This window comes from Sphaerodactylus townsendi, linkage group LG02 (assembly GCF_021028975.2).
Source record: "Sphaerodactylus townsendi isolate TG3544 linkage group LG02, MPM_Stown_v2.3, whole genome shotgun sequence".
NCBI classification, from domain to species: Eukaryota; Metazoa; Chordata; class Lepidosauria; order Squamata; family Sphaerodactylidae; genus Sphaerodactylus; species Sphaerodactylus townsendi.
In genome coordinates, this window is record NC_059426.1 from 64,258,262 (window position 1) to 64,275,657 (window position 17,396).

The window sequence follows — 17,396 nt, forward strand, 5'->3', positions numbered from 1 at the left end:
TAACTGACCTGGTTCTCGCTGAAAGGGATATTGTAGGGCTGAGTCTTTTGGGTGTCTGCCTTTGTCCACACACATTCTGCCTGTCGTAATGCTGGAGATTGTCTTAATTCAAAAGACAGACAAAAGGCTTTCCCATGAACACCTTTAGAAAAACAGTCACCCAGCATACGTGCAATACAGAGACATTCTCCAAGCCATGCACACAGGCTAACTGAATGCATAACTTTATTAAATAAATGCTTTGTCATGAGAAAAGACAAAGATCAAAGAGTAACATAAATTATAAGTTGAATAAATAGTATACAGCAATCTTCACCTTTTAATAAAATGTGAGATTCTTTTTTTTCTTAAAGTACAAAAGGCTAAACAGAGCATTACACTCCTCATCCATTGTCAGTTTTTCACAAACTGCCTTTTCCCCCCACCGGTAAGAGTATGAATATTCTTGTTTACTGCAAGAGGAAAAGAAATATCCACAGAGCTACTGAATGTACGTAAAGCTATTAAAAGCTACTGTAAAATGTGTTGTGAGTATTTTGCGTAATGATAAAAAACCAGGCAGGAAACTCGGAATCTTGTTTGTCGTTAATTGTGCTAGCGTGGGTGGTCACTCCATTGCAGAAGAGCAGTCCCAGTGGTGGGGTGGGGCTTAGAGTGGGCGGAGTTGGAAATGGAGCGATGGGAGGCATCCTGGCCATTAGCCAAGATGCTCATACCGGGAAGGGTAACCTGGGACAGCAGTGGCCTGTCAACTGCGTAAATATAGACGCTCTGTTAAAAGAGGAGGGGAGAGGGAGAGAGAAACAGACAGGAGATGAAGTGGAGAAATAGTGCAATATGCTCTTGTACTAGTGGTTTCAAAATAAAACTGCCCACTGCGGCACTGCCAAGGAACATCTCAGCCTGGAAGGAGGTCTTTGCTTTTCAGGATACTGTTTTTCATAGGGAACATAAGCCACAGCGAGGCCCCCTTGAGATCTCCATATGCTCTTGATTCCCACCTGTGTCTCAAAACTTTGAAAAGCGAAAGCTGGGACAGAGAATGGAGCTCACTAATGCTTTCTTCAGCATTTTCCAACATGTCTCCTCTTTCTGCCCCAGATCCAGGCCCTGAAGGGAGTTTCCCCACTGCTTTGTCATCAGTTTTTTCCCCCTCGTTGCCCTCTACCGTGATTGACTACACTGGCAGAAAGGCTCCTGACTGGAAGGAAATAACCTGCCTCCAGTGAACCTTTGGGCAACAATGGAAAGACTCTCCTGAGCACTTTTGAACTTAGGCAATGGGCAGCCCAATCCAGATGCGGGGTGGGGGGGGGAGGTTGGGCTGTGGGAGCAGCAGAGGGCTGCACCAATGCATTTGCCTCCTTTGCTGGCGTTAGGGGCACATATGTCAGCAGAGAGAGCAAAAACACCAGCGTCAGGCTCCTTGGCGGGCTTCTACCACCATTCCAGCCCCAAAACACCACTCCCCAGTCCGGCAGACTTACGCTGCACAAAAATGTGGTGTAAGCCTATTTATTCTATGGGGTGATTTGGACAGCCAGAGGGATTTCAACTTTCCCTTATTTCCATCCCACCTGAAGCCCCCTGGGGAGGCAGCATGACCATCACCACGCTGTCCCCATCTGCCACAGTACCCCCACCCCCAAAACTGGATTGCACTCTTAGGTTCTCCTGGGGAGAACGGCAGCGCAGAAGGAATTTTAAGTGCCTGTTGGCCAACCAGAGGCAAAGAGGGAAGGCTGTTTGAACTAAAGCACATTTACAGTGCTGATGGCATTGAGTTTCAACATAATTTTTATATATAGCATTGAGTGACACAACAGGGACTAACATTGATATCTTTAAGAATGGATTGCTAGATGCTAATATATCAGAAGACATTCATGGACTTGGCGAAAAAGTACTGGTAGGTAGGTAAAGATTTTAAAAAGTCATTCTAATGTTTGATTTCCTCATGTGAGAAGTTTCAGAACTTTTACTTGCTTGAATTCAAGCATGATTATTCTCAATAGACTCTTACATTATTACTTCTAAAACTACATGTTAGGAAATGGGTCTCTCATGTAGTCATAAATACCTGGATAATTGCGATCAGAGCTCAAGTTCTGTTTTAGCAGGGCATCAAAATGGCCCAGCCGGGCCTCTGGGCCTTGATTCTGGACATTCCTGGCTGCAAGTGGCTGTCCAGGAAATTGGATCTGGACCTTCTGCAGGCAAAACAGAGGCTCCTTCACTAAGCCACTGCTTCTCCCCAACCCAGTCTGCCATCACTGATTTCTAGCTTGAGTTCTAGCTGTAATTGCATCTCCTGCAGCCTTTGCTCCCAGGATTCTCACAAGCCTTATTTCTAAACAGTCTGACGGTGATCACATTCTGCACAGGTCATGCCGGCGGTCCGCTTGAATCCTCTTAATGGCATCAAAGGCTGCTATCCTGTTTCACAACCTTTCTGCTGGCATGGTCCCTACTCTCCACTGGAAGCAAACAATTCTTAGGCTTTGAAAGATGGCATATGCTTTCCTGGTCAACTGTGCAAGAATGATCTTCTTGACAAGGGGATTTTTTTAAAAAAGCTCCAGAATCGTGGCAGTTTTTCAGGAGGTTTAGATAGGACAGGAGTCCTATCTTTCAGGTGAGACTTTTTAAGTGCTGATGTAAGCAATCTAGATGAGTTTGTTTTCTAATGGCCAAAGACTGTGGCCCTTTCCCCACTTTCCTTAAGCCCCGCGCTACTCTCCTAAAGTAGCGCGGGGTTCAGCTGCCCTCCCCACTTCAGGGGCGGCGAGAACACAGCCACCCCAAAGCTGCTTCTCTCGCGCCCCCTCGACGCGCGGAATTTCTGGCGCCTTTCGACGACACCGCGCAGAGCCTCGGGCAAAGGTGAGTGGGGAAAGGGCCACAGAGGTTTTGTCTGCATTGTCCCCAGAGGTTTTGAGCCTTTGAGAAAAACCCTTGCAAGCAAGCCTGCAAATGGGCTGCCAGATGGTAATATTCCCTTGCAGCCATTCCTCCTGATTACAATACCTAGACTCCACGTGCACCCCCAGGGATGGGAAGTCAAAGGGCTTTCCTTGTCCTGAAGGTCTCTTAACTTTCTATGCAGGGAAAAGTTTTCAAGTTTCAGGAAACAACAGCAACGACAAAAAGACACATAAAGAAAGAAAATGCATTTTGGGGAGGGGTGTGTGTGGAAATCAGGGAAAATGTTATTTAAAAAGGAAAGAAATGAATTCAAGATGGTTTTGATGAAACCAGTCCAAAAGTACCAAGATACTATCTCTATCATTTATGGGAAAAGGGGGCTTTTTAGCAGAAACTTTTAATTGCATGCAATTCAGGGCATAGCTACAGCAAAAACTAATAATGATTCCATAGTGACTTCCTGTTTCTAGAAATCCTGGAAACTGTCATTTTTTGAGGGGACCTAGGAGTGTCTACCATTAAATTCTCAGCACCTCACCAAAACGAAACCCCCAAGATTTTTTGGAGAAAGCATGTCAATTAAACTAGTATAAATCCATTAACTTGTGCCCTGTTTCTTTTCCCCATGTGTCCAGCATTGCTCCTGCCCTTTTGTATGCTATATAGATTTTATGTGCCTCTCCCTCTGCTTCTTCCTTTCAATCTATTTTGGACAATAGGGGTGTGCGGGCATGTGTTTGTTTCTGAAATCACAAGCTATGAAATTTCTCTGCCTCTCCCCAGTCCCAAATTATTCTGTCTTGGAAATGTCCCACATATCCTCTAGAGACAAAGCGTGCTACCAGCCCTTGAGTGAGCAAAGCAGTTCCAATCCTCTTTTTGGCAAACAAAGGACATGGGCGGGGGGGGGGGGGGGGGGGGGCTTGCCTCTCACTGTGCACTACCTGTTCCAAGGAGCTTAGCTTAGCTAAAAGGTTCTGGTTATTAGGACAGTTCATTTTTGGCATGCCCAAGCTACTCTAGTAGAAATTAGAGTAGCAATTTTGGTGGTCTCTCCTTCTCAGACTGGCCATTATCCCAGAATATAAGAGATATATGAATGCCATTTGAGGTGTCCCCATGATCCATGGGGAAGGAAAGAAGTATTTTTCCTAGTATCAATTTCTGGTCAAGTAATCTGTCCACTCACAGACATTAACTATGTTGAAAGTGGTGGGCAGAGATGAAATCCTTAAATGATTTTTCCCCCTTTAGTGGACTGTATGGATCGCCCAGATACTGGACATGGGTCACAGATGTCAGGATTATGGCAAAAACACATCTCAGATCCCCAACAGCAAAACCCCTTCCACCAGTGCTAAGAGTCCACACCTTTCCTCCACCTTTTAGTGGCAGAGAATCCCATTCAGAAACCTTTATAGTACAGAATCCCTAAAAGGGACAGTGATACCTACTCCTCCTGTCCTAAAAGCATTTTTGATTGACATAGGTGGTCATTATTGTTACCTTAGAAGATCTGTTAGGCATGAGTGGAGCAGGAGGGACTTGGCAAAGGTTGTTGTTCTGATTATATGAGCACAGTTTCCCCAAGGATTTTTCCAGAGGCATGGAAAGGCACTACTAAATAATCAAACCAACCTGCACCCAAATGCATGAAGTAAACAAAGCACTTTTCACCTTTCCATGTCCTAAATAGAATTGGGAACAAATCCAGCTGTTTTGGTATCAAACGTCTCACTCAAAGCTTAGTCCTGGCTTTGGACACAGATTTGCATATCCTGAATGGTCAGGAGGAAAGATAAATGTTCATCACTGCTGCTAAAGTCCCACTGAGGATGGGATATTGAATAGTGCTATACAAATTTCTTGAAATCCAAAAGCAAGCAGATATTATTGATTCCATTTGTAAGAGACAAATCAAAAGACAGAATAGGTTTTGTTTAGATTGCTGAAATTTGGGTTCAATCTACTCAAATTATTGAATTTGAAAAGAGTCCCCCCCCCCGTTCTTCACAAAAGGATGGTATTTGCACACCCAAATGTGGCAAAATCTCATCCCTTCTAAATTTTGATACAAATATCCAGATTTCCAGCCATGAACCCCTCACATCCCTTGGAAGTCCAGATATTGGTGGTTTTAACCTTATTTGGAGGCCAGTTGGACAGTATTAGTAGTGAAGGGGCAGGAGCAAAACCCACCAGTCATTTTCATACACAGCAACCATTCTGCCAGAAAGATTCCTTATTTCCCATTTAACTGTGCTATGGTGTTGTGTGTTGTGATTAACCTTCCGGTTCTGCTAACAGCTCTCTTTCCGCACGCTCAGCAGGCAGCAAGTCTTCTCTGTCCGCCTACAATGAAGAAACTCCCCCTCTCTCCATGCTTCTGATCAGCACGTTGTCTGGTAGTGCTTGCAGTCAGCCACACCAGTGCTCTTGAGTCCTTTGGAGTCCTTCTCCAGGAGGGAATGATCACCAAGGGTTTCATTTCTTTTTCACCCGCAGGTGGATTGCAATGTCCCGTGGCTGCCTCACGGCTACTATTTCACCAGTTCCTCCAACTCAAGGGACTTCAATGGGCAACATTCCTTTCGTGGTTTGTTTTCTTGTTTTCTCATTCATTGTTATGGGCATAAGAAAGACCCTTGTCATTAGCGTATCCATGGGCAAAACATTTTCACGAAAAGGCTTTTGTAGTCTGCCCAAGTTTGAATGTGAAAATTGTCAAATTAATGGTTTTGGCCACCTGTTTATTGAGAGTTATCACAGGGGTTTTTGTTTTTTTTCCCTGACAGAGGCAATGTTATAAGCACAACAGCCAGAAATTCAACAAGTAATTGTTTTTCCACAACACGGTAATGAGAAGCTCACATGCTAAATTTCTGTACACCATACAGATGCTGAAGAGAACCTCTGTCAGGAAAAATCTAGAGTGACAGCTCTACTTGCAATCAGTTACTCAAGTATACTCTCTCTACAGAGACTCTCAGATATTTTTAGATATCAGGTAGTTTTTTTTTTGTGGGACAGGTTTGCATCTACGTTTCAGGGGTACAATTAATTCTGAGCTATCTTCTTCAGATTTTCCTGAGCAGGGTACCTATTTAGGATACTTGAGAATGAAATATGGTTAGCATTTTTCATCCTTTTTCTTGCAGTAAAAAATAGATATGACAGAAATTTCTAACCCACTTGGGTGTAGTTGTCTACCAGTTCATTTTCAAAAACAATAATGTTTCATATATTTGCAGGGGACATAGGACTCCCTGTTGTTTCAGCCAGGGTCCCAATCCTGCAAATGGGTGATTTTGACCATCTTATACTAATAAATGCAAAGAGGTCTGAGGGATTTCTTGCAGAATTAAGGTCAAATGGCTCTGCTTGTACAAACTGGGCCATGTTCAACAAAAAAAAAATAAATGCATTTAGATCTGTATTTACATAGAACAGGGATGCACAATGACACCTCAATTACTCAAGTCAAACCTCTTGCCTACCGCCCAGGGAAAAAGTCCCAGTGGGAATGGAAAGCGTTTTGCTTCAATTTGTCCTGACTGCTGTACATTCTTTTGTGCTCTGACCCACTTGCTTTTTATTAAACAAAAATGTGAGTGAGTGAGAGACAGAGAGTAGCTAAAGTTCAGTCTGTGATGGGAGAGAGGGAACTAAACATGAATGCATCATTTAACCACCCCACCCGCTACCCAATGAAGCAGAATACCAAAAAGGACTGAATAGTGTCAGGCCTTCTTGTGCTAGGATTCTGTTTGCAAAACGACCTTGTGTGAAGTGACATGTAAATGTTTTATACCCACAACGTTAAAGAAACAATAAAACATAATTCAAGTGCATCTGAGAACTTCCCACATGGGTGCTGTCAGGGAGGCCTTGGTGTTGTTTGCAAGTAAGGTGGCCTGTGGGATTCTTGAGGGCCTTGTCCTAAGGGAGCTGGCTGGCTTGGCATCCTTGTCTTTATCTTTTCTTTTAGTTTTTGGCTTAACATGTCGTTTTTTCTTTTTTTAGTCTTTTTTCTTTTTTGCTGTTAAGAGGAGTAGATATGTGCTGTAGATTCCGAGGTCCTCAGATTCTTAAATGAGATTAAAGGAATCAGTCTCCTGGGCAGTCGTGAGGTGAAGGTTGGGGACAGAGAAAGGCTCTGGCAGAGAGAGGCAAGAGGGGCATTCACTCAGTGTTGCCGCTGTCAAAGCTGTGGCATTGGAGGTCTCCGGTGACATAATCACTTCCTGGCAGCTTCAGTCCATACTTGTCCACACACCAGCAGAGCCCACGTTTTCGACCCTTGGATGGTTTGCACTAGAGAGGGAATGAAAGTGACAACAGAGAGAAAAAGACAGCATAAACTTGAGCTGGGGACAGTGGTAGCATCTTCTTCCTTGGGAGAAGACATATAGTTCAGAAGAAATTAACCTGGGACATCTATAGACCTGGAGAATAATTCACCAAGTAAACATGTACCCATAATGAACAGGAGTGGCCTAAAGACCAGAAATGGCCTAGATTTCATGGAAATCTAACCAAAGTTACACTCTTCTAAGCCTTTGGAGTTCAATATACTTAGAAGAGGATAACTCTGTTTAGGATTGTATTGCTACTCCCTTACTGTTAAACAAGGATAACAATTCTTTCTGACTCTTAGGCCCCTTCCGCACACGCAGAATAATGCATTTTCAAACCACTTTCACAACTGTTTGCAAGTGGATTTTGCTATTCCACACAGCTTCAAAGAGCATTGAAAGCAGTTTGAAAGTGCATTATTCTGTATGTGCGGAAAGAGCCTTACATTCAGGCAGCAGATCTCAACTAAAGTAAATTCTATTGTACTGTCTTTAAACGGGCCTCCTGTGGTATTTCTTCAGAGAAAATGGTTAGAGGAACTCAAGTTGTGGGATTTTTCATATGTCACATTCCTAAAATAATATTGGCTATTTCTAGAGACATCCCACCACAGTAAAACACTTAAATATGTCCTAAAATCAATTTGCATATATTTAAAATTCTCAATGAGTTTGGACCATTGTGGGCACTGTTGCTTTTTCAAATGTATGGCAAGACTGCTATGAAATCATAGAATATGCCCCAAACACTGTATCTATTTCCTTGATAGTGTTGTATGCAGAGGCGTACCTAGGCAAACTGGAACCCTGGGCAAAACCTGAGTTTGATGCCCCCCCATGGTCAGCCGCCCTCCCCCAGCGTGACCAAGCAATGATTTTTTACACCAGATCATTTCAAAGTCACCATCACATTATAGAACATCCCCAAACTCACAAATCTGAACACAGCAATGGGCCATGCCACACAGCAGAAATAATTTTTGGAAAACATTTTCAGAATGCTTTCAAAATGTTTTATTACTACTATGAAAACATTTTTGGTGTTGCATCCAGTCCCTCTAATTTGGGGAAACAGCATCACTTTCAATGTTATTTAAACTGGGAACCCCAGATTCTCCCTTTAATTTCAGAGTATCTTTGTGATACCCTACTGATACCACCCAGGTTTGGTGAAGTTTGGTTCAGGGGGTCCAAAGTTATGGACCCTCAAAGGTGCAGCCCCCATCTCCTATTAGCTCCCATTGGAAAAATGGGGGATGGGGGCACTCCCTTTGGGAGTCCATAACTTTGGACTCCCTAAACCAAACCTCACCAAACATGGGTCATATCATCAGGAGAGTCTCCCAAAAAACCCTGAAATGTTGGTGCTGCTAGCCTAAAATATGCACCCCCTGCAGGCCAAAAATGGAAAAAACACTGAAAATACAAAATCCCCCACAAACGAACCTGCAATTTTGTCACCCACCACAAGGTGGCGCCCTGGGCAGCTGCCCACTTTGCCCAATGGGAGGAACGCCTCTGGTTGTATTTTAAAGCATTCTGGACAAGTGCAACCCCCCCTCCCCCCAGCTGCTTGATTGTGTCTGAAGTCTTCCTCCAGTTTTAGGGCCTTCCTGTAACGGAAGTGGCTCTTCCATCAGCAGAAGACGTCTCAGACTGGAAGAGGGTTCCCAGCGTTGCTCAGCAGAGTAGTAGGATACAAGGCACAGTCCTATTAGATGGTTGGGATCATTAATTCCAAAGTAAATGAAAGAAAAGACTTCCCATTACTTGTCCTCAGTTGGTAATGTGTATCTTGATTTAGATGGTGCTTATACCTGTTTTCTTTTGTAGAATCCTTTCCTGTCACAGTTGGGAAGGTGCACAGCTCGGGGGATCATTCGCTGGCTAGATTTCAACTCCTGCAGGGATGCTTCCATCTGTCTACGGCAAGGGCCCTGAAAATAAGGAGCAGAAAGAGAGAAGAGAAAAACAGTCAGGTACTGAAAGTAGATGGTATCCAGAGACCCTGTAATAAACAAGATGAAAGACTGAGTTCCCAAGAAGGTTAGGTGAAGCAGAATGTTAAATATACTGCTGAGCAGAGCACAGCCAATTGGGAATGTCCTAGTTTATCTGAGACAGTGAAGTATGCCTAGGCTAATGCCTGAGCTTACTGCTTCTAAAATTTCTCACAGTTAGTCACATGACAGGGAAGAAGCAGCCATGTTTCAGACCGATGAAGAAATGTTAAAATATTGGTAGTCTTCCTGTCACCATGAAATGCAGAATGACTCTGTTCCATATACGCCAGGAGATTTCAATTGTAAGATTAGTACAATGGGCAGAGGAAGTCTGCTTTGATTTATGCTTCCTTACGACTGCTTCTTTAGGCTTTCTTCAGGGTTAGTGGGCAGAAGAAACTATTTTAAAGATGTTTTATGGGTCTCTTCCTAGCCTGGGGACTGTCATATGTCATATTCATACCATTTTAGACTGTATTGTTGTATACACTTTTAGGTCCTACATTGCTTTTATTGGCCATTTTTATTAGCATTGTTATCTATGTTGATTCTTTAATTGATATTTTTATTGGTATAATTATTGTTGTTTTTACTCTTTGCTTCAGTTTGTTTTATTGTTTTGAGCTGTGTGAAGCAGATCTGGAGAGGCAATAGACAATTTTTCTAAATAACAACTTTATGGCTGCCATGACATTCCAGGGAAGTCTGGTTCAGAAACACACCTGAAAACTCAGAATTACTTCTGAATGTTTAACTTGGGCTTCATTTTACAACAAACAGTGTGTGTAATTTTTGTCCTTGTGGTTTAGTGAATTCTGCTTCTTTATGACTACCACACATAGTCCATCAGGCACTGTGGTAACCACTGATAGCTCAGTATATCTCCTTTTCTTCTCCCGGTTTCAAACAATGGAGTTGTGACGCACCTGCCACAATATAACATGTGACTGATGGGTTGTTTTTAGCTTCATTTTCACATGCCTGACCTAGGCCAATAGTACTGTTAAGTCTGAGAGATTTTTGGCCATCAAAGCGTTGTCTCCAGTATAAACCTGATTTCAGATTATGGGTCTGCACTAATTTACACAGATTTAACGTCTTCACAGTCTAGATGCTATTCAGCCATCTATCCCAGGCGTACCAACAGATGGATACCCTTCTATGAGGCAATCCAAGAGACTTTTAACAGCCCAACTGGGGTGGGTGGGTGAAGCAAACTGAGTCTTGGAAGCAGTGTGGGGTTGTGCTCACATGAATGCCCACTCCACCAGTGTAAGTGACAAGCATGGTGGTGAAGAGGGCAAGCATGCAGGAGGGTGGGTGCTACACAGCTCTGTGGTGTCTGAACCTGGAACTGCCCACCACCTCACATCTCCAAAGGCATGCAAGGCTACACCAGCACAGTGAAGAGTGGGCTGGGGTATTCCCAGGAGTGGGGGTTTAGTTGGCTTCTACTGGGCTTTCAGCCAAGGAAGCCCCTCTCCGCAGCTGCAGACTTATGCCACCAGACAGTGTGATGTAAGTCATTTTGAGCATTGGTTTTTTTTTCAAATGGCCTTTTTTGGCCTTTCTGAACTGCGTAAAACCCCTTTGAGGTGGCACAGCAGTGTTGAAGCGGCACCATCTTTGGCCACTGCGCACTCTGGATTGGGCTGCTAGATTATTTTGTTTTATTCTGATTGTATGAGATGCACTCATCTATGGAAAAATACACCCTACAGACACATACTGGCTTGTTCTACTGGTTTCTCTGTTATGGCTCCGCTTCCCCAAAGAATCCTAATAGCAGTATTACAGTTGCTGAGAATTCTGTTCAAAATACCCCAGAGAACAATACAGCCTCTTAAGGCAAGAAAATCATGTTTAAGCTTATTTAAATGTTTGTAGATTTACACTCAGAAGTAATTCACACCATGTAGAGGACCCATAAGTCACCATGCAGAGGACCTTCTATATACCATGCGACTGAGGCAGTTCCCCTCCTCTTCCAGCTCAGGTTAGTATTTTGATCCCTTGGAGTAACATGGAAGAAACTGGTGAGCTGCTAAACTCAAGGAGATTTCTACACACCAACCATCACCACAAGGACCGCTTTAAAGCAGTAGTGACATGGGTACTGCCTGCAAATCTCATCATACAACAGTACATGTCCTTTTTCTCGCCTCATTCTGTAACTTTCAGTGGCCAATTGCCCACAGCCGGCTCTATCCTGCCCTTGTCCCCCCCAGCACAAAAGTCACAACAGAAGCGCTCTTGCTTTCCATGGGGAAAGTAAAAGACACAGGTGGGGCAAGAAGAAGTGAGTTGGGACAAGAAATCTTACCCGGATGCACTTCCTTTCTCAGGGCACGGCAGGAAAGAACTGTGTCAGGACAAGATTTTTTGTCCCAACGTGCTTCGACTCCCAGCACACGCCAGGGAAGAAGTGTGTCAGGACAACATTTCTTGTCCTCATGCGCTTAAGCTGCCCATGCGCGGCAGCTGTCCCATGGGTAATCAGCCAGTGGCATGACAACAATCAAGGGGGAAGAAGAGTAAAACACAAAAGTGGGTGCCAGGAGCTAATGGGAAAGAAGGAAACCCATTGTTTAGCACAGAGAGGAGCCAACTTACCAGTTCAAATTCTGGTCTCAGCTCAGGGGCAGTTGCCCGAGGGTGTGCTGTGTTCTCTGCCCCACCAACAAACTTGGATAAAGTTAGCTTCTTTCTGCGGTCCTTCTTCAGGGCTTCAACCTTCAGATCAGAGAGGCGCCCATGGGACTTGCTCCTGTATATCTTAGACGAGTAGGTCTCCTCTGCCATCTCTGATGTGGTTGGCTCCTCATGTTCACGGGATTCCCTTTCTGGATGGAAAAAAAATAACACAAAAGATAATTTCAAAACAAGTTTTAACATCATTTTTGAATGTTTACTTGATCCACAGTATTCTTTTTTGGTAACATGGCGGAGATACACCCAGACTTATTCCAGATCTATAAGTGTGGAAATATGAGCCCATATTCTGAGCATGTTTACATGATTACCTGCAGTCACTGGAATGTTATTAATTTCCCTTGAGACTAAATTGACATTTTAAAGCGTTTCCAAAGATATAAAATCCCTTCTGTTTTTTCCTGTGATGGTTGTGAACTGAATTTACCATAATACCAAGCTAGGGCATTATTGCTTGGTTCTGATGCTACAAAGCATTAGATGACACTGGCCCCAGGGGCTCCCTAATGCTGTCAGAGAGCAGAACTGTGTTAGCACAGAAAATACCCAAGCTATGCCATTCCTTCTCAAACTACTGCAAAGTGCTCAGGAGCATGGCTTAATAAAGGTGCCCTGGGCTAGCCTGTGGCCTGTGCCGCCCCACCCACAGATGTGCCCTGCCCCGAACTCCCCGCCCGGGAGGTTTGAGTCCTCAGTTGAGGTCAGCGAGCAGAGCTCGCCTCACCCCCAATCTCCATGTGGAAATGAGAAGTGGGGCCAGCTGGACTCACCCTGCCATCATCTTCACATGGAGGTTGGAAATGGAGCCAGCTGGCTCTCCATCCCCAATCCCCATGTGGAGGTTGAGAGTGGCAAACACCAGTTTGAGCCTGGCTTGTGCTATAAGCTGCAGGCTTGGGTGAGGCCACCCCTACTGGTCACATTCAACTGTGCCCCTGAGCTCAGTGGGGAGTTTGGGGAACTAGTGCAGTTACCCAGGTCTGCAATTGGACCCCCCCCCCCATCAGGAGTGGCACCCGGAGCTCGAACTCCTCCAGGGCCCCTTAGCTACACCACTGAAAGTGCTGAAAATGGACTAAGCTGTGTAACATATGGGAACAGCTGGCTACAGTGACAGCATATCAAACCTAATCTCTACAGTGGCTATTAGTGGCTTCTGACACCAGTACAAAGAACTGTGGATAACCTTTGAAGCCCTAAACAGCTTGGGTCTAAGGTATCCAGTGGACTACATCCATCTTCCAGCTCGTGCTCAGGTTGGCCAAAGGAGCCCATCTGTGGTAACCTCTGGCCAAAGACATTTCATCAATAGTAACCTGTGCCAGAGCTTTCTTCTTGGCTTGCCCTGCTTAATGGAACTCACCTCTCCTCTATCTGCATGGGTGAGTACTGTATTTTCTTCTCTAGAGGCCTTCTGGAGCTAGTTGAAAACTTTCTCATTCCAGAAGGCCTTTCCATTAATTTCTCTCTTCTGGTACTTCAAAATTTTTAGTGGCTTCTGTCCATTATCTGTTTTTACACTGCTTTTGTATGGGGTCATCCTGGTGGCTATCAGTAGAATTGATCCACATAATTATATGAGGATTTAGCCACAGTACTGGTTTTCATGGAATATGTTTTGAGAACCGCAGGTGCTGCTTGGCACCACATACTGTCTGGAAATCACTCACAATGGTTTTCATCTGAGTATCACTGTGGAAAAGTGAGTCGGCCATCAAAAGAGGTGCTTGTTATAGGTCATGAAATGTCAAAACAGATACTGTGAGGGATAGCGGTCTCTTTCTTGAGGCTTGGGAAGAGCTCTCAGTGAGGGTTGGCAGCAGATTTACTAGCAGGGAAGAACTCCAGGTTACCCTTTTAAGCCACAGGCTGGAAGACTGTCAGTTGGGAAGGATCCATTTCTTACTGGTAGAACACATGGTTTGCATTCAGAAGTTCCATGGTTCAATCCCTGGCCTCTCCAGTTAAAGGATATCAGGTAGCAGGTGATGGGAAGGACCTTTCAGGGCTGGAGACCTTAGAGAACAGCTGCTAGACAGTGCAGACAGCACCACATGAGATGGGCCAATGGTTCATCTCCACAGAAGGCAGCTTTGTATATTCAACTGATTCCACTATAGCAAATTAATTCATCAGTGACTTGTTCAGCCTACGACAATGTAATTAATCAGGTCGTTAGCAAACATCAGTTTTTGTAGTCTCCTTATACTCAGACATATTAGTCTCCTGACCCTCCAGAAACTAAAGACAAATTCTATCAAAGAAATAGCCACCTGCACCAGCTTTTTGAGATCTTTGTACTAAGTCGGTCAGTTTGGTCAAGTCTTTTAGAGCATCAGACTACCCTGCGAGAGATCTAGGCTCAGATGTAATCCTTCACAGAACTGATGCAAACATAAAGTGGAGAAAGGAAGAGCCATCTATGCCACCCTGAGCTTCTTGGAGGAAGGAAGGGATAAAAATGCACCCAAATCCCCCCGTTTATGAATTCACAGTACTATTAATTTTCCTGCGATGCTGGTTTTGAACCGAGTGTTGGTTTAAATATATAGCCAGCCTTATCCACAATGTTGAGCAACATGCATTCCAACCAGCTAGCTGCCCCAGCATCTTCACAAACAGGCAAAAATGCCAGCCTCTATCCCCTTTGTCTAGAGTTTGATCAAGGTATAGCTTTCTAGCTATCCTGGCTGGTAGTTGCTGATGGTTGTTTAATGTAATTGTTTAATTCTTTTAATGTAGTTATTAAATTGTTTATATATTTTTATTCAGAGTTCCAAGTAACCCTATCAGTCCAAAGAAAAACCCAGAACCCAAACCCAAGGGTTGCCTTTTGTTAAGACCAATAAAAACGACGCTATGCAAAATTTTTGAGCATTCCAGAACTTTTTATGCAGCTGGATGTTTAAAGGGGAGGGAAAACAGTTTCAGACTACAATCTTGAGGCCATAGGTCAGTGATGGCGAACCTTTTCGAGACTGAGTGCCCAAATTGGAACCCAAAACCCACTTATTTATCGCAAAGTGCCAACACAGCAATTTAACCTGAATAACCCCCTCGAGCAGGGGCCAGCCTGCTGTAGCCTCCAGCAAGTCCCACATGTGCCGCTCTGCGCCTCTCTAGCATCTCTGCCGCCTCTGCCCCCCCACCCCCCGGGGCAGCAGCCACCTGGAGCACAGGCACCAGGCCCGCCAGCCAAGTCCTCCCTGCTCGCTGAGGTGCACACATATCAAGTCCAGCAGCCAAGGCCAGCCTAGATGTGTGTGTGTGGGGGGAGGGTGATTTCCCACACATATGACGAACTCTGTGCTCACGTGCCCACAGAGAGGGCTCTGAGTGCCACCCCTGGCACCAGTGCCATAGGTTCATCACCACTGCCATAGGTTCTCACTGCTCCCCCCCCCCCCGGCTTTTCCCCTCAAGGCTCACCTGCCAGTGCTTCCTAAGCATGCAGGACTCTCTAACACAGTGGTTCTCAACCTTTCTAATGCCGTGACCCTTTAATACAGTTCCTCGTGTTGTGGTGATCCCCAACCCTAATATTTATCCATTTTACAGATGGAGAACACTGATGCAGAGGGTCTTAGGGGACCCCTGTAAAAGGGTCATTCGACCCCCAAAGGGGTCGCAACCCACAGGTTGAGAACCGCTGCTCTAACAGGAGCAGATTAATAGCCTCAGGATCATGGTCTGGCCCCCTTCCCCCACCCCTTAACACCCGGCGTGATGAAGCATTCTGGAGAACTCCAAAGTTTCCCCATAGTGTTAATTATTCCAGAGGCCATCGTCACTCCTTCTAGCTGTGGTGAATTCCTCCAAGGAGAAACAACACACTGTTTCCTAAGCTCTTTGCTTCTATATTCACACTGTCTGTTTTTGCCCAATATGATCTTATTAACAGATGGTCGTTTTCAGAAAGGGTTATATATAGGAGCAACTTGGTGACAGCCTATACTTAGCTAACTTGTGACCTTTAATGCGGCCCTCAGAACAGAAGAGGGTTATTTTTGGTTCTAGATTTGAATTAAGTTCTAGCCCTGGCCCCAGTGGCTACAGAATCCTGCACTACTAGACTTCACAGTTAGCGCTCAGGCAGCTGAGAGCTGCTATTGGGGGGGCGGGATCTTGAAGAGTGCTATGGATGGGAAGCACATGGCCTTGCTCCCAGCCTCCATTCCTCAAATCCCCGCAGAATCCCAGCAGTCACAGCTGACCCAATTTGCACTAAGAGTGCCTTGGCAAAGCTTACTGGAGAGGATAATCTACCTTTGCTCATTTCCAAGAAGATCTTTTCTCCATTTAATTTAGAATCTTTCTCTCTCTTTCTGGGCTAGTTCTCTGATGCAGTTGGAGACAGCTGCATACGCACACCTACACAACTGAACTGCTCACCATCCCCTTCCTCCTTACTGGAGTCCTGCTAGGGAAAGGAAGTGCAGGAGACACCTGTTCAAGTCCAATGAGCAGGATCTGTGAAGGAGTCACAGCTGTCTGATCTCCTGTTGCACCCGAGAATGTAAAGGCATAGACATGTTCTCTGGGCTGCAGTCTAGCCAGCCAGAGTGGTATAGAAGTCAGGGTGTCAGACTAGAAGGTTCAAATCCCCTGCTCCGCAATGGAGTTTGCACCAGTCATTCTGTCTCAGTCTAACCTACCCCACAGTGTTGTTGTGAGGATAAAATGCAGGACAAAAATTTTTTGTATAGCACACTGAACTCTTTGAAGAAACAGTATGATAAAAAACTACTAAATAAATAAATAAATCCATTTTCACCCCAGAGGCTTAGACTGTTCATTTCACTTTACGTACTTACAAATATAAGTATATTCTTTATACTTATTTCAAATTCTGTCCCCAGAATTTAAAAGATGATCTGATCAGCTCTTTCAAAATCGGCGTAAGATCATCTCTTAAACTGGATTATTTCATGCAGATAGTTATCACATATAGATCTATTTTCACAACTTCTCATAGGGATTCAAAACGCTGGGGCACATAAGCAAGCAAGAGATGAGTGGTAAAACAACATGTACACATCTTTCTCCAATTAGAATCCTAAGGATAGGGGAAAAACCTTTGAGGACAGGATGAGTAAAGTATACTGAGCTATTATCATGCATTACAGGAGGTTGGAAGGTCTCTCATGATGAAAGAAGAGTTGTGGCAATATAGCTCTGACTAAAGCTGTCATAGGGCCTTTCCCCACTTACCTTAAGCCCTGCGCTACTCTCCTCAAGTAGCGCGGGGTCCCCTGGCACTCCCCACGACAGGGGCGGTGACAGCTGCCACCCACCCACTAACGCTTTAAAAGTCGCTGTCCTTGCCCCCCCCTCAGCTGCTAGGCATCCCTGGCTTCTTGTAAAGGGCCTTTTGATGACACTTCAGCAGAGAATGCAGGGA

General features: G+C 44.7%; 1 protein-coding gene across 2 annotated transcripts in view; it reads right to left on the minus strand.

Moving 5' to 3' along the window:
• Positions 1 to 208: 208 nt before the first annotated feature.
• Positions 209 to 17,396, minus strand: part of IGFBP5 (insulin like growth factor binding protein 5) — a 46,262-nt gene continuing 29,074 nt past the window's right edge. For both annotated transcript variants that reach the window (XM_048484229.1, XM_048484228.1), the window contains exons 2-4: positions 11,897 to 12,126; positions 9,098 to 9,217; positions 209 to 7,239 (exon numbers count right to left, since the gene is read on the minus strand). In XM_048484229.1, coding sequence (XP_048340186.1) covers positions 7,108 to 7,239; positions 9,098 to 9,217; positions 11,897 to 12,126 — 482 coding nt within the window. In that variant the 3' untranslated portion in view covers positions 209 to 7,107. The remainder of the gene's footprint in view (positions 7,240 to 9,097; positions 9,218 to 11,896; positions 12,127 to 17,396) is intronic.